This window comes from Lycium barbarum, chromosome 9, assembly GCF_019175385.1.
Source record: "Lycium barbarum isolate Lr01 chromosome 9, ASM1917538v2, whole genome shotgun sequence".
Taxonomy (NCBI): domain Eukaryota; kingdom Viridiplantae; phylum Streptophyta; class Magnoliopsida; order Solanales; family Solanaceae; genus Lycium; species Lycium barbarum.
The window spans coordinates 108,810,266-108,828,122 of record NC_083345.1 but is presented as its reverse complement, the minus strand read 5'-3'; the positions used below and the strand labels follow the sequence as shown (position 1 = coordinate 108,828,122).

Below are 17,857 nucleotides of genomic sequence, written 5' to 3'. Positions count from 1 at the left end.
TATTAAATTTCGATGTATGCACACTTCGGATAGACAAATTTTTATTGTACAAATAAATAAGATTAGTATAAAATAAAAGACCAAGATAAAAATTAAAATCAAGATTTGTTCTAAGAAATCAATAACAATAATTGATCGTTACCATAAAAAAGTTGATAGTTAGTCTAACGTTTGCGAGCTTGATGAAACTATTGATCTTGCTTGGCAAGAAAAATAACCTCTAATTGAATCAATGAAATACCAAGAATTAGCTGAAGGAAGAATCCGAAATTCTTGATACCTCATTGACCAATAAGAGATTCTCTTCTACAATAAATATGATAATGTGATGTTTATGTCAAAGACATGCATTTTTACCTATATTTATAGCACATCCGCGCTTGGGAATGGGCAGGTAATTTAGCCAATTTGGTTGGTCCTTTATGATAATGGATTTCAATAAATCCATTTCAAATGTCACTAATTCATGTTTTGTGCAAATTATGATCTTACAATAATGGTTTTACCTAAATGAGATGCGGAAAAAGGATCTCATCAATCTATAGGAGACATCATTACTTCAAGTTAATTTGATTAAACCATGTCTTTATCGTTTTAAATTACTCGTCAATGTTTAAGAAATCAAAAATCTAAATCGAACCAAATTAAAAATCAAACAAAATCTACGTAAAAACCCAACATCTTCTTTGACTCTGTTTGGTTGATTTTAGATGGTAAGAAACAAATAATAGTAATCTTCAGGTTCAGTTTGTATTAATATCGAACCTTATATAGGGACTTTTTTAAAAAAATAAGGTTTAAATATTTTTAGGCATAAAATGTCGTGTAGGCGTATTTGTGAAGTTCGCTACTTGAGTTTGTACCCTTCTATACTTAACTTAATTAGGAATAAATCATTAAGGTTAGTTAAGTTTGAATTAAAGCCTATATGAGCGTAAGGTTAAGTGAATATGATTTTTATGTCTACGCGTGATGTTGAGCTTCACTTCTGCTTTGATTTGTATCTACTAGAGTTAGCTATCTTGTTCTCATTCGCACTTTATTAGTAGTATTAGTTTTTCCGAGATCTAGAGTTTGTTCCATGTATTTGTAAATGTGTTTTTATATCTTGAACATAAGACTATAGTTGTAAAGGCTAACATTATGTTAGAATTTTATTTCACTCATATGTGTTTGTCATACTTTATAGTGGGTGATTGTTACCTATATCAACAAAACAAGATATAAGGTTTTCCTGTTGAATCAATCACAAAGTGTAGATAATGGCCTCTGCAGTTTTAGATCGAGATACATATAAGTTTGACGTTATGTTAATTAGGTATCGTCCACCCCCGAAATTGCATTTTTTTTTTTTTTGGGGGGGTTGGGGGGGGGGGGGGGGGGGGAGGGGGACATATTGCGCTTTTGTGCTGGTCTTTTATTTTTGCTCCCTCAAGATAAATAATTTTTTTGCACGGCATAAGTTATATTTTCGCAACATAATATTACACAAATTATATTACACTCCCATAGACATAGTTCAATTTTGAAGGCAAAACGTAAAAACCAATCCATTTGAAGGACAAACCGTGCGATTTCTTCTTCTTTTTCCTTAAAACAATTCGTTAAAATTTCAACGAAGTTCTTGACTCATCTGCAAAACTAATTCCTCCAAAACCATAAACGGAATGATGCACCATTTCTTTCAACTAGAAAATCAGACAATAATTGTCAGAGGAACTATCATGTTAAAAACCAGAGACTTCCAAATAAAAATGTACAATAATCTTGTCAAACTTGAGAGAACACCCCCTTCTAGGTTATGCTCGTGGCTTTTTTTTTTTTTTTTTTTTGGAGTTGGGGATTGGGGGGCTATTTTCTAATCATAGCTGGATTACAAAGTATGCGAGACTACAAATTTGCAACACCAAAGGAAAAAATAAAAATTTAATTTCCCTAATACATAATCAAGAAACAGTATCCAGCCATGCTGAAGAAACGATCTGATGATGGCGCTATACTCAGTTCCCTTCATCCTACAAGAAAAGGCAGAAGAGCTCTAAGATCATTAAGTATAACAATCTAAGCAAAACTCATTATAGCTAAAGCAGTTAGCTAAGTACAAGAGCCGTAAAGGACGATCCCAAATCAAGACAAATAACAATCAGATCTGATGCTCTCATCCAGAAATCAATACTTCATATTATATAGGTTAAAAAACGGACCTTGGGTCTAACTAGTCAACAGATGCTAACTAATGAAATGAGGATTGCCTAAGACATGAGATAACAGCCCATCTCATCCCTCAAGCAATTCGAACATTTTTACATTTTATGACATATCTTCCTTTTCTTTTTGGTTCTGAAAACGTGATATAGTGCTTTCAACAGCAAAATCAATTACAACCAAGCCTCAGTCCCCATTTAGTGACTTCCGGCACAAACCCAAAGAATGGAGCATTGAACATATCCTGACAACAATGAGGACAAACTATTCCAAGTGTGATGCCTTGAAACAAAACAACCACATACACCAAGAAAGAAGCTATGCTAATAGCATCAGGGTGTTATATCTTTTATGTCATTATCCCTCCTCGGTCCACGGGTATAAATGATTTAGCAATAACGTAACAACGAGAACTAGAATTGCCACGTTAGCTGTAACAGCAAAAGAGTTTTTCAAGTACAAGAAACACTTTGGTGAAACAAAAAAGACATTTTGAATACTTGAATATGTCAAATTGGCAGGTGGAATAAACGAGAAAAAGACCCAATGAAGTGCCACAGAGCTGCTTTGATTTTTCTCACGCCACATTTTGCCCCTTGCTCTAGTCCTTGGCAAGTAAAACAACCTCAGTTTTACAAATGGCTGCATTTTAGTTTCCATGAAACAAGAAAAAGAAAAAGTAAGGCGGGGACATAGAAGAGTCCGTCGACCCTTTTAGTTTTAGAAGATTTAAATAAGTGTCTGAGCGAATTCTTCCGGTCCATTTGGTGAAACACTGTTCAAATATTTCGTGACTCAACACATATTTTTTTACAGGAAATGCAAACAACATTAGTCACTCAACCCACTTTCACCTGATTAATGGAGCAAATTCAGTCCCCCTGCAACAACACTTCTTAACAAATTTGCTTTCCCCATGTAAAAAAATTATCTGCCATTAGTGCATGGATGGAAGCAATACATTCAATAAAGAACAGTTATAGAGCTAGCATGCCAGAGAAAGAAAGAAGCCTCAAACAATTTTCGCTGGTGCTTTCCCCATGTAAGAAATTATCTCCCATTAGTGCATGGATGGAAGCGAAACATTCAATAAAGAACAGTATAGAGCTAGCATGCCAGAGAAAGAAAGAAATAGAAGCCTCAAACAATTTTCGCTGGAGAAGATCTAATTCAGACTTAGTGGGGCAACAAGGGTTGGAGAAGGAATCCATACGTTAAGTGCATAATGGTATGGTGGTCATGTTGATGGACCACGCGGGCACGTACATGAAGACGGACTGATTTCAAATTAGAATTGGATAAATGGATCAGTTCTACCGACAGCAACAACAACAACATACCCCGTGTAATCTCATAAGTGGGGTCTAGGGGGGATAGGATGTACGCAGACCTTACCCTTACATTGGGGTACAGAGATTGTGTTCGATAGATCCTCGGTTCAAAAGAAGTGTAATCAAAGCAGGATTGAAAGGAAAATAACGATAGCAAAATAGCAAGATAAACAAAGCAAATGAAGCAACAGGTAGTAGTAAAAACGAAGAATAAGATACGACGCGAATACTCAATAATACTGCTCCCTCCATCCCAATTTATATGATATAGAGTTTGACTAGACACAGACTTTAAGAAAGAGAGGAAGACTTTTGAAACTTGTGGTCTAAAACAAGCCATAGATATTTGTGTGGATGTAAATCATTTCATTAAGGGCAAAAAGGGAAGTTTTAAGTTAAATTATTTCTAAATATAGAAATGTATCATTCTTTTTGGGACAGACCAAAAAAGAAAGTATATCACATAAATTGGGACAGAGGGAGTAATAAACAAGGAGAAGACGAGAAGAGCAAACTAGCCCCTGCCTCTCCCAGGTAAAAGTACGATAACACTCGGCTACCTACTACGCTAATCCTCGACTTCCATACCTTCCTATCTCTCGGGTCATGTTCTCGGTAAGCTGAAGATGTATCATGTCCTGTCTAATCACCTCCCCCAATTCTTCTTCGGCCAACCTCTACCTATCCTAAAACCTGCTATAGCCAACTTCTCACACCTCCTTATTGGTGCATCCGCGCACCTCCTCTTCACATGCACCTCCTTATTGGTGCATCCGTGCGCATCCTCCTTACAAACACTTGTCAAAATTTGGAGAAATCAGAAACCGGGGCTGGAGCAGAACAGTGTACAGGACAAGCCAAGACTCGTCATTGAAAGAGCTTTGAAGTGAGCACCATCACTAACAAATGAGATGAGTGGATTATTTATGAGTATGCCAGGTAAATCCCATGAGCCAGAAAGCTGCACGATTTGTGACACTCCTAGAAGTTATGCTTTATCAAATTCATACATGAGTGTAAGGCCTAGAGTCAGGAAAAGCTGGATGGATCATGGATTTGCTCGATCTTGAAGTAGCTGTTGTCGCTTCAAAAGACAAAATCTCTCCATGAATGGAGGTCAAAGCCAGGGATGAAGGAAGACAGAGAATGCAGAATCAGCCAGGGATAGAGGAAGAGAGTGACCACATAATCAAGTACCTCCTCCTCCCCAGGGTCCATAAATGACAACAGTCAATGGAGGTAAGAGGAAGAGAGAGACTGCAGAATCAAGTCAAGTACCCTCCCCCCCCCTCCCCCCCCCCCCCCCCCCCCCCCCCCCCCCCCTCTCTTCCCTCTTGGTCTAGAAAGGCTGAATGGATCACAGATCTAGCTGGACTTGACTTGAAGTAGCTGATATCGCTTTATCCATGAATGAAAACAGTCAATGGAGGTCGAAGCTTTGGATAGAGGACGAGAGAGAATACAAAATCAGAAAGGATAGAGCAAGAGAAAGAAGGTTGAATCAAGTATCTCCTTCCCAGGGTCTAGGTAGGCTGGATGGATTATGGATCTGGCCGAACTTGAAGTGAGTTCGAAAGTTCTGACGAGGAAGCTCAAGCTTTAACCAAGAGAAAAATTAAACGAGAAAACAGTTTCTAGTTGCAGGAACATAGTGAAAAGTGCAGGGAGCTCAAAACAGAAGGGTCAGAGAGTTCAAAAAATTAAAATTCAGGATTTCTTATGGGGAAAGCTCCCAAAGAAGCAAGGAAAGGAATGGTTTCAATTCTGAACAACTACTACTACTATTACTTTCACTCCCAAACAAGGTGTTTGAAGCTGTAAAATGAAAGTAAAAACATTAGATGGAATATAAGAAATTTGACGGACATACAGAACGTACAGTGTTGAAAGTTCTCAGTAAGTAATGGAACACTGATTTTATTTCTTCAAGAGACCAAATCGAATGATGGATTGCTGAATTAGCTAACGAATTTGCAGAAACATGTTCTGGATTGGGTAGACTTAAGTTCAAGTAGCAAAGGTGGAATAGTAATATTATGGGACATCAGACAAAGAGAAGAAAGAAGAACTTGTTCCAATCTCACTATTTTGATGGAGTATTCAACAGATTTCACCAGGCTGTTCACATGAGTTTACTGACCAAAAAACATTTGAGATGGAAAAGAATGATGGTTTTAGTTGCCCACAAGGGAATGGCCTACCTGTCAGAAAGTTGGATAACAACCATGGAAAATAGTGTCCTGCAATCCATAAAAGAAAAACAGTTTTAGGATGTTCAAAAGCCACCAGTATGACCACCAGAAACTGTCAAAGAGAGATAGAGTCAGGGAGAGGAAGATGAAGACCTGACAGGAGAGAGAAACAAAGAGACTTGTTGGCTTGGAGAATTCCAGATTCTGATGTCAGGAAAACTAGAGAGAAGTGGGAGCTTAATTTATGGCCCACATCGTAAATTCACCTAGTTAATTAATGCACCACCATTGTGCGTAGTTGGAGTGTGGTTGTTCTAGACTTCTAGTATCATGAAAGAGCTACTTGCCTCATTCTTGCTATTGTTCCATGTGTAAGCAAGCAACAGAACTCGTTTTTTTTTTTTTTTTTTTGATAAGGTAAAACTTAAATTTTATTTTAAAAAATAAAAAAAGAGCTAGCTACTTATATACACTATCTCACGATGATTGAATTGTGAGTTAATTTCCATGATTGTTTTTTGCAGCTTAAGTGGTGCTTTATTCAGCTTTGGATATAGAGTTATTACAATCTTGGTGTAACCCGTAGAAGTTCTTCTTTCTCAATGTTTCCACCTATATGTACTGTTTACGCAGCACTACTCACTGCATAATCTGCTAATTCGTCTAACTTTTGGTTCTTTTCTTCCTTTATGGTGCAACCCATAGACTATTGAACCTTCTTTCTTTATGCTGTTATGGATTAAAACGAAATATTTACAGCCTAAGAACCACCAGTAACTCTCTTCCATTTTGTTACTTCTCTTTCTCAACTGCATTCTCCTCTCTTGCCATGAAATCCCATCAAGAGCTCTATCCTCCTGTCTTGCCATGAAATTCTACCAAGAGTTCTACCAATCCAACCACAAATAATCTAAGCAAGCCCTTTGAGATACAAATGTTTACTTCCAATTTCAGGTTAGGGAAACCCTTCCTTGTTCTAAGTCAACCATTACAGGTTTGCAAAGAAGGTGATGCACCCATTACTTACACTTAGTGTCATCAAAAGCAACAAGTGCGTGAAAGCGCCCACTTTACCGAAGAAAGGAAAGGATCAAGAGAAAATGAGAAATACTATAATGCCATTACAATACGTAATAAGCACAACCAATACTCATGTAAAAAAGAGAATTGAAAAAGTGGCAATTTAGTGAAATATGTAACACGTTATAAAAATGTGTTTATTAGTATATTTTCCTCTTAAAATGTTCATTTTTTATAAAGTCATCATTAACATATTCATAGATTAATATTTCTTAACAACTGCCACGAAGTTTAAAATGTCAATTTGACTCATGCAGTATACTGGTGATAGTGGAAAAAAGCTATTTTCAAGCTATGATTTAAGAATTAGTTTGATAGTAAAAACATCACATGAAAATTAAACAATTTGAATAGTTTAATGACTTTAAATTCTTGAAAGACGTGAAAACTGCATAAAAGAGGACCAGTTTCCAAACATATTGGGATGCCCCAACATTGAAAGATTGATATATAAATTAAGACCACTGGACTAGTATATCGCTTTGCCAACTTTATTTATTGCTTAGTATGACCTTAATCAAGAAGCAGGGATGGACGCTAAGGCACTGAAGAGCCACTTAAGTGAAGTGCAGAAGCCAACATGTAAACCTAGGTTCAGAGCTTAAGCACGCCTTAAGCTAGCTTTTAACAACATTGTTCTCATTATTATTTGTGGTAAATCAGGTACGTCACTTATAGCATGTTAGGTGTCTTTAATAACATTTGAAGGAGACTAAGTTCTGAAAAAAAATATATCACAAAAGTCATATTGATTCACGGTATCAACATGCAATTTGGGCTAGTAATCTGCTCTTTTCTTCTTAGCTGCGTCAGGGAAAAATTTATGGAAATAGAAATATCAGAGCATTGCTTGCTAGATGAATGGTGCAACGCCAATTAAAAGGAGGTGTAAGCACCCTAATCAGATGCGTTCTTGGAAGCATTCTCATTCAGTTTCTCGCTGACAGTAAGAAATCTAGCCTCCATTTAGAAGAGACTGACAAGATTAGTAGCAACATCTGGAATGCGGAACAGAGACAGCGCTGATATATCAAGTTATATATAGTAATAAGGTGAGGCCATCCCTCTGAAGGGTTAGCTGGGGAGAGCTATTCTTAGAAGTTTTTTAACCAATTTGAATGGGTAATCGGCTACTGATGTATGCAAGTGCAAAAGACAAACTTTATATTTTTTTAACACGGTGATATTCGGGTCAAGGTCCTAGACCTTTAGACCCACCTAACACTTCAGTTGCATCTTTTGATGCAACTGAAGTGTTAGGTGGGTCTAAAGGTCTAGCACCTCGACCACAAGAATCCTGGTGGTGGAATGAGGAGGAATAAAGAGTGATTAAAGCTAAAAGAGAGTGTTATAGGAAGTTACCAAAAGCAGAGGACAGATAAGCCTTTCAAGAATAAAAGAGAGCTAAGAGGGAAGCTAAGAAAGTTAGTAAGCCCAAGGGAAGCTCTAGACAGCTTGTATCACAAGCTAGGGGCATGAGAAGGGGAGAAAGTAATATTTAAACTAGCACGACTAAGGGAGAAGAAGGGTAAGGATTTAAACAAGGTCAAATGTACTAAGGATGATCCTCAACAAGTGTTTACAGGTAATAACGAGATGAAGGAGAGACGGAGAGACTATTTTGATAAATTATTCCTCTCGAACCAAGAGAATAATATTTTAGACCTCCACACATTTGTGAATAATAGAAACTTTAGCTACGCTCGAAGAATTAGGCCGAAGATAAAAGGATGCCATGAAAAATATGAGAATTAGAAAAGCTTGTGGTCCTGATACTGTCCCAATAGACGTTTGGAAGTGCCTTGGAGAGGTCTGAGAATGGTTCACCAAGCTATTCAAGCTATACTAAGAAGTGGTAGGAGGCCCAATGAGTGGAGGAAGAGGACCATGATTCTGATTTATAAGAACAAAAAAGGTATTCAAAGTTGTGCGAACTATTGTGGCGTAAACTCATGAGTCATACGATGAAACTCTGGGAAAGAGTGATAGGGTGTAGACTTAGGAACACGACACGAGTGAAAGAGAACCAGTTTCGATTTATGCTCAGTAAACCTACACCGAAGACTATATTTTGGCTAAGAGAATTGATGAAAACCTATCATGAAAAGAAGAAAGATCTACACATGATGTTTATTAATCTAGAGCATATGATAAAACACCACACAAGGTCCTTTGATGGGTGATGGAGATGAAAGAAATCCTTATTAAAAATATAAATGCCATAAAGGGCATGTATGAAAGAGTCGCCACTTGCGTGAAAACACTAGTAGGTGATTCAGAGGAGTTTCCCATAACAGTGGATTGACACTAGGGACCGGCACTGAACTCCTACTTGTTTACCCTAGTTATGGACGAGGTAACCAACACGATACAAGATGAGGTCTTACAGTGTAGGCTATATACTGATGATATTGTGTTAATAAATGAAACTAGAGAAGGTGTCAACCAAAATCTTGAACTATGGAGAAAAAATTTATAAGGGTTTTATGATAAGTAGAAGTAAGACTAAATACATGTACGTATTGCAGTTTTAATCAACATGATAAAAGAAATGTTACGGTGAGACTAGACAGAATTGCGGTGCTGAAAAGCAAACAATTTAGATATCTAGGCTCGTTGTTTCAAGAAAATGGAATGATAGATGAGGATGTTACTCATATGATTGGAACTGGATGCTTGAAATGGAGAAGTGCTATTCGGGTATTATGTTATACGGTGTGAATGACGGACTGCTAAAGTCCAACATACCGACAAGATGACTGTTGCAGAGATGGGGATGCTAAGATGGATGTTAGGTCATGCCAGGCTACATAAGATTAAAAAAGACCACATTCGCTAGATAGTGCAAGTAGCACGCAATGAGGATAAAGGCGAGAAGGTCACTTGAGATGGTTTGGACATGTTTTGCGTCGACCTATAGATTCAGAGTTCGTAGGTCTGAAACTATGGTAAGTGAAGGTGTTAAACGAGAACAGGGTAGACCTAAAATCACTGGAAGGAAGTTGTCTTGAAAGACCTACAAATGTTTGGTATCAACGCAGATTTAGCTAAAGATAGGTCACAATGGAAGAAAAAGATGCATATAGGTGATAGCTACTAGTTAAGGATAGATGTTACACTTGTTAGAGAATGTCTATTTTTATTACTCCCTCTGTCCCAATTTATGTGGCACGCTTTCCTTTTTACTCTGTCCCTAGAAGAATGTCACGGTTCTATATTTAGAAACAATTTAACATGAGATGATTTACAGCCACACAAATATCTAAGGTTTGTTTTGGACCATAAATTTTGGACCCCACCTTGTTTGGGACTGAGGTGTAGTTGTAATTGCTGTTGGCAGTGGTGGTATTTTGACCAACTTGCACGTACCTCGACTAAATGCAGAAAACTTCATAGCAAGCCAACGTTGGAAAACTAGGACGAGGTCGGACCACAATCAAAATCCAGATTTCTCAAGGTGTGGGTATGCCGATATCAGAAAGATGCATTCACTATACACATTCAAGTTCAATGTTTTGATCAGTATTTAGTGTGCACAAAATACCAATACCCCTCTCAAGATGATCAATTCTCTTCTTCTGGAACTTTTATTTTGCAGAGCATTCTTTTTGTCCGTCTTATGCTCTTCAAATGGAACTAAACGAAGCTTAATTCTGTTTGAATGTGCTTATCTAATAAATAATCTCATAGTAGAACCATACTATAAACATAAATTGACCAGCTTAACTGCCTAATCAGAAAAATAAAAAGAACAAACGATAACCTTAACTACTCAAGCAAAATTCAGGTGAAACAAATTACAAAAAAACTTGCTTCAGAATCATTCCCATGCTTCATTCCAGAAAAATATAGCTATTCTTCCAAGTAATTAGCAACAATTTCCATGATGGAAAGAGAATTCCCAATTACTAAATGCACTCTTCGGGTGTGTTTGGTATGACGAAAAATGTTTTTCCATTTTCTCTCGTTTGATTGCACTAAATATCTCGGAAAAATATTTCAAAATAGGAGAAAATGTTTTCCTTAAAAATTTGAGGCAAAACATTTTCCGGATCAATAAAAACTCACCAACGCATCCCAACCCACAGCTGTACTATCCACCCACTCCCTAGGCCCCTGCCAACCCCACCCACCCACCCCATACCCCATACCCCACACCCTGCCCTACCCCACGTACCCCCACCTATCCCCCTATCCCCCAGGCTACACCCACCCCCCATTCTGCCTATCCCGCCACCACTCCGACTTCAAAAACCTAATGGCGTTTTGCTTTAAAATGACATTTTCCAACTTACTTACCAAACACAAGAAAATGAGTAGGAAAATCACTTATTTGCCGCCAAAACATTTTCCTATCAAACACACCCTTAATTCTATACATTAAGAAGAAAATACCTGGTGAGTATTGGGACTATCATGAAGCACTGATTCAAGATTGGAAACTCTGGTCCCCAAAACACCAAATTTCTCCTCCAACTATACACCAAAAAACAAAATATTAAAATCATAAATAAACATTTCTTTTTTTTTTCAAGAAACAAATAATAATAAAGGGTATTTTGGTCAGAAAAAAAATACTTGGGAAGAAAGAGAGATTCGATCAGCCCATAAATCTCTGAATATAAAGTGAGTCATTGTAGCTGAAGCTGAAGTGAAACCTATTGTGAACCATAGCAATCTTGTTCGCATCATTTTTTTCTTTCTTCTTCTTCTTTCTTGATTCTCTAGAATTGCAAGAAAATAAAGAGTAAAAAAGTCCCCTAATTAGAAATAGTGTCTAACTTCAAACTTGTCTTAAAAATGTGATTACCTTAAATTGGGGATGAAATTATAATTTTTAAAATTTACAATCTTTTATAAAATATAAAAAGACCCTAACTAAATCCCAAAAAATTCACTAGCCCCCTTTTCTCCTCCCCTAAACCCCAACCCCAATTTAAAAAAAAAAAAAGTTTTAAATTTTTTTATTTGTTTTATCACCTTTTGCCTTGGTGATGGATGGATTGACGCGGCAAATTCAAGGTGAGGTGCCATGGTGTATGCTTTTCGCGGATGACATAGTCCTGATCGACGAGATTCGTAGCGGAGGTAACGCTAAGCTGGAGGATTGGAGACAAACTCTGGAGTCTAAAGGGTTTAAGCTGAGTAGGACCAAGACAGAGTACTTAGAGTGTAAGTTTAGTGAAACACCTCAGGAGGCTGGCTTGGAAGTGAGGCTTGGTACCCAAGTCATCCAGAAGAAAAATAGTTTCAAGTATCTTGGGTCTATTATGCAAGGCAGCGGGGAGATTGACGATGATGTCACACATCGTATTGGGGCAGGGTGGATGAAATGGAGGCTTGCCTCCGGAGTGCTATGTGACAAGAATGTGCCACCACAACTTAAGGGCAAGTTCTACAAAGTGGTGGTTAGACCGACTATGTTGTATGGGGCGGAGTGTTTTTTATTGAGCCGAGGGTCTTTCGGAAACAGCCGTCCTACCTTGATAGGAGTAAGGTCTGCGTACACTCTACCCTCCCCAAACCTCACGTGGTGAGATTTCACTGGGTTGTTATTGTTGTTGTATTTGCTTTATCACCAGCCCTCTTGCTCCCATCCCTCCAACCCCCTCCCTCTCACACCAATTTTTTTTTAAAAAAAAAAAGTTTAAAACTTTTTTAGTTACTTTATCACCAGCCCCCTGCTCCCCCCCCCCCCCCCCAAACACCAATTTTTTTTAAAAAAAAGTTTTAAATTTTTTTATTTGCTTTTTCACCAGCCCCCTGCTCCCACCTCTCCTCCGCCCCCCTCCTTCGCCCCCTCCCCCCACCCCTCCCCCGCGCAACCCCAAATATTTTTTTTAAAAAAAAGTTTTAAATTTTTTTTATTTTCTTTTTCACCGGCCTCCCCTTGACCTCCTCCCCCCCCCCCCCCCCCAAAAAAATGATTTTTTTTTAAGTTTTGATTTTCTTTATTTGTTTTTTCACCCCCGCCCCCCTCCCAATTTTTTTTTAACAACCCCCACTCTGCCTCCTCCTACCCCTCACCCCCTCCCTCCCCTAAAAATATTTTTAAAAAAAAAGTTAGAAAAGTTTTTATTTTTGTTTTTTTGCACCGACCACCCTCCCAAAAAAAAATGTTTTAAAAAAAGAAGTTTTGCAAAGTTTTTGTTTTTGTTTTTGTTTTTTTGCACCACCCCCCCCCCCCCCCCCCCCCCAAACCCAAAAAAATAATTTTTTTGAAAAGAAGTTTTTAAATTATTTTTTTTGGTTTCTTACTACCCCCACCCACCTAAAAAAAATTGTTTTTTAAAAAAAGGTTTTGAAAAGTTTTTATTTTTGGTTTTTTACACACCCCACCCACTCAAAAAAAAATCTTGAAAGGAAGTTTTGAATTTTTTTATTTTTTTTTTGGGGTTTAGGAAAAGTTTGGATAAAATCCAGGTGGTTGTTATGTGTTTGTAGTGAAATAGATGGTTTTTCTGTTGTTATCCTGGTATGGTTCAGGGTTTAAGAAAATATATCCAACATAGACTTTTTTGTTCTTGTCCTGGTATTTATCTGGTTCTGTTTGTAGAAGATAACCAACAGATTTGTCGTTGTTCAACAAGTTCTACACTTTTTGCAACAAGTAGACAATCTGTTGCAACGACTCACTAATCTATTGGACATAGCTTCAGTTATTTGCTTCTGTTTGTAGAAGATATCCAACAAATTTGTGGTTGTTGCAACAAGCTCTACACTTGTTGTAACAAGTAGACAATCTGATGCAACAACAACAAATCTGTTGGACATAGCTTCAGTTATTTGGTTCTATTTGTAGAAGATATCCTACAGATTTGTAGTTGCAACAAGTTCTACACTTGTTGCAACAAGTAGACAATCTGTTGTAACAACTACAAATCTGTTGGACATAGCTTCGATTATTTGGTTCTGTTTGTAGAAGATATCCAACAGATTTGTAGTTGTTGCAACAAGTGTAGTGCAACAAGTTCTACACTTGTTGCAATAAGTAGACAACCTATTTATGAATCAACAAATGTTGAGGAAAGATATAGTCAAATTGACAGCCAAATTAACAATCAACCCTCAAAAAGAGATGAAGAACAGAGCCAAGAAGCAGTAGATACAAATGAAGAAAGTGAAGAAGAACTAGAAGATGAAGAAACTAATGATGGAAACGAAGGAGATGGAGTAGATCAAGGAAATCTGTTACACCCCAGAAGGCAGTTGCTGAACAAATTATTACTTAAGTTTTGGTATTTGGAGCCAAGGTGTCTATTGAACAATCTGTTTATGAACTTATTTTATTTTGCTTACTAATTGTTGCAATAAATGCATACAGTTGTTGAAGAAGTTCCAACAAGTTACTAATTTATTTCAACAAGTTACTAATCTGTTTCAACAAGTTGCTTAGTTGTTGCAACAAATTACTCACCTTGTTGGAAAAAATCAAAAAATTGCTTAAATTATTGCAAAAACTAAAAAATATGTCGCAACAGATGAGTGAATTGTTGCAACAGATCATACATTTGTTGAAGAAGTTGCAACAAGTTACTAATATGTTTCAACAGATGGATCAGATGTTTAAGCAAGTTGCGTAGTTGTTGTAACAACTTACTCACATGTTGCAACAGGTATCTCATATGTTGCAACAACTTACTCATATGTTGCCGCAAGTATCTCATATGTTGCAACAACTTACTCATATGTTGCCGCAGGTATCTCATATGTTGCAACAACTCCTCCATTGTTGCAACATATTCACGATATTGATCACATTAAACTCTTTTGTTTATACTGAATAACATTGATTCATTTTTTTATCACTAAATATGGTCGAATTAAGTACTTCACATCAAATCACTCTAATGATCACTCAATTTAGGAAGAATACACTTAGAATTGCCCATCTAATCCATGAAATTACTATCTAATCCATTAAGGATGTTAGTAGACATATATATTCATCGCTAAATACCATTTATTTTCTTTGTTTAACAATAAATATGGGTGAATCAAGTAGTTCGCATCAAATCACTCTAATGATCACTCGATTTAGTGCATACTGACTTAGTAGATCATCTCTCTTGACTCAAAACACATCAAATTAATTAAGTATTATACATTGATCACTAAATATTGTTGATTTCCTTTGTTTATCACTAAATATGAGTGAATCAAGTAGTTCACATCAATTCACTCTGATGATCACTCGCTTTAGTGCATACTGACTTAGTAGATCATCTTTCTTGACTCAAAATACATCAAATTGATTAAGCATTATACATTGATCATTAAATATCGTTGATCTCCTTTGTTTATCACTACATATGGGTGAATCAAGTAGTTCACATCAATTCACTCTGATGATCACTCGATTTAGTGCATACTGACTCAGTAAATCATCTTTCCTGACTCAAAATACATCAAATTGATAAGTATTATACATTTATCACTATATATCGTTGATTTCCTTTGTTTATCACTAAATATCATTGATTCCCTTTGTTGATCACTAAATATGGGTGAATCAAGTAGTATCTATTGCAACAACTGTAATATCTGTTGCAGCAAGTGTAGTATCTGTTGCAACAACTGTAGTATCTGTTGCAACAAGTGAGATACCTATTCCAACAAGATACTAGTTGCTGCAACAAGTCTTGTTACTTGTTGGATAAAACCCAACAAGTTACAGAGTTGTTGCAATAGATTCATTACTTGGTGGAAACTGTTCAGCAATTTATTAACAAGAATACACACATTTGTGATTTGAACACGATCAACATATCATATAAATCAAGTTCACAAACACCAAGAACATAAATTATAATTCTAAAAAAGAACAATATTAAAATGTCATAAAGTTCCAAAAAATAACTATTTTTGTGCCAGCTGTTTTAACATAAGGAGCATTTATTTTTCCTCGTTCGCAATGATTCCCCGATTCCACGCCTCCTCTTTGTCCGCCTTCTTTCGGGTTTGCTAGGATCAACATATGGAGGAGGTATCTCTCTCTCTAAATCAAAACTTCTTTTCAAAAATTTTTTGGAGGGGGGGAGGGGGGTGGGTGATGCAAAAAACAAAAAACAAAAAATAAAAACTTTTCAAACCTTTTTTTTAAAACAAAATTATTTTTTTTGGGTGGGTGAGTGGAGTAAGAAACCAAAGAAAAAAAATTACTTTTCAAGATTTTTTTTTTGCGCGGGGGGGGGGGGGGGGGGGGGGGGTGTTTGGTGGATGGGGTGGGGGTGGTGCAAAAAATCAAAAACTTTTCAAAACTTTTTTTTAAAATAAAATTAACTTTTTTTGGGATGGTAGGGGGTGGTGCAAAAAAAAACTTTTCAAAATCTTTTTTAAAAAAACATTTTTTTTGTGGGGTTTGGGGGTGGGGGTGGGGGAAGGGCGGGGGAGGGTGGATGGGGTGGGGGTGGTGCAAAAAACCAAAACAAAAAACTTTTCAAAACTTTTTTTTAAAATAAAATTAATTTTTTTGGGAGGGTAGGGAGTGGTGGGTACAAAAAATAAACAAAAAAAACTTTTCAAACTCTTTTTAAAACAAACATTTTTTTATGGGGATTGGGGGTGGGGGTGGGGGGAAAGGGCGGGGCGAGGGTGGATGGGGTGGGGGTGGTGCAAAAAATCAAAAACAAAATTTTTTCAAAACTTTTTTTAAAATAAAATTATTTTTTTTGGGATGGTGGGAGGTGGTGGGTACAAAAAACAAACAAAAAAAACTTTTCAAACTCTTTTTTAAAAAAACATTTTTTTTCGTGGGGGGTGGGGGAAAGGTCAGGGGGGTGGATGGGGAGGGGGTGGGGCAAAAAATAAAAAACAAAAATCTTTCAAAACCTTTTTTAAAATAAATTAATATTTTTTGGGAGGGTGGGTGGTGGTGGGGCGGGGGGGGGGGGGGTACAAAAAACAAACAAAAAAAACTTTTCAAAATATTTTCAAATTTTTTTTTTCGTGGGGGGTGGGCGTGGGGGTGGGGGGCAAGGGCGGGGGGAGGGGTGGATGGGTTGGGGTGGTGCAAAAAACCAAAAACAAAATCTTTTCAAAACTTTTTTTTAAAATAAAATTAATTTTTTTTGGGGGGAGGGGGGGATGGGGGTGGTGGGGCGGGGGGTGGGTGGTACAAAAAAATATATATAAAAAAAAAACTTTTCAAAATCTTTTTTAAAAAAACATTTTTTTTGTGGGGGTGTGGGGACAAGAGCAAGGGGCGGGGTGGGGGCGGGGGGCAGGGGGTATTTTATTATTTATATGAGTTGGGTCAAAGTGTTAAAAACAAAACTTGAAGGCAAAGTGTAAAAAATAAAGCTTGGGGTCAAAGTGTTAAAAATATAACTTTTGGGAAAGTCAAAACTCCTTAATGACTAATCCAAAGTTTATCACCCCTACTTAATTAAAAAAACTAGAGTTGCCCCAACTCAATTTTTAAACCTTTTTGTCACCTTTAATTAAAAGCCTCATTAAGTCACCTTAAATAATAACTTAAAGAGTTTTCTTAAGCACCTTAAAGTTTTTAAAATATAGAATTAGCCCTTTCAATCTACTAGCCTGTTGGATTCAAATGTGACATTTTGTGTGTGTTAGTAGAAAAATATTTTTCACGAAAAATATTTTTTAGGAAAATAAGTGGGGATACCTAATTATTTTCTTGTGTTCGGTACATAAGAAAAATATTATTCTAAAAGCATTTGTAAATCTAGATAAATATTATGGGGGTCGGGTGGGGTGAGGGTGGATATAGTTTGGAGGGTAGGGATGGGTGGATGGTGGGGGTAGGGAGTGAAGATGAGATAAGTTTGTGGCAGGAGACGATCAATGTGGACCGCCAAATTTCTCCTTCAACTATACTCCAAAAAAGAATTAAAAGCGTAAATCAACATTTCTTTTTCCCAAGAAATAACTAATAATAATAATAATAAAGGGTATTTTGGTCAGAAAAAATACTTGAGAAGAAAGAGAGATTCGATCGGCCCAAAAATCTTTGAAAATGAAATGTGTCATTGTAGTTGAAGCTCAAGTGAAACCTAATGTGAACCATAGCAATCTTGTTCTCAT

At 36.9% G+C, this 17,857-nt stretch overlaps 1 protein-coding gene across 2 annotated transcripts; it reads right to left on the bottom strand.

Annotated features, from left to right (window-relative positions):
• Nucleotides 1–1,659: 1,659 nt before the first annotated feature.
• LOC132609341 (uncharacterized) lies at nucleotides 1,660–11,584 on the bottom strand. Of its 2 annotated transcripts, XM_060323258.1 has the most exons (4): nucleotides 11,387–11,584; nucleotides 11,204–11,284; nucleotides 5,738–5,776; nucleotides 1,660–2,015 (listed from the first exon to the last, which is right to left on the bottom strand). In XM_060323258.1, exons 1-3 carry the CDS (start codon nucleotides 11,498–11,500, stop codon nucleotides 5,741–5,743), a joined length of 231 nt encoding a protein of 76 aa, XP_060179241.1. In that variant the 5' UTR covers nucleotides 11,501–11,584; the 3' UTR covers nucleotides 1,660–2,015; nucleotides 5,738–5,740. The 2 variants fall into 2 exon arrangements, with proteins under 2 accessions (XP_060179241.1, XP_060179242.1); XM_060323259.1 differs by lacking the exon at nucleotides 5,738–5,776 and having other exon boundaries at nucleotides 11,387–11,575.
• Nucleotides 11,585–17,857: the final 6,273 nt, after the last annotated feature.

What these genes read in the sequence shown, in the direction of transcription:
- LOC132609341 (XM_060323258.1), bottom strand. Translation starts at nt 11,500, where the DNA reads ATGATGCGAACAAGATTGCTATGGTTCACAATAGGTTTCACTTCAGCT. An exon ending in GAATCTCTCTTTCTTCCCAA is followed by an intron (nt 11,285 to 11,386) that starts GTATTTTTTTTC and finishes TTTGGTGTATAG; the next exon opens with TTGGAGGAGAAATTTGGTGT. An exon ending in ATAGTCCCAATACTCACCAG is followed by an intron (nt 5,777 to 11,203) that starts GTATTTTCTTCT and finishes TATGGATTGCAG; the next exon opens with GACACTATTTTCCATGGTTG.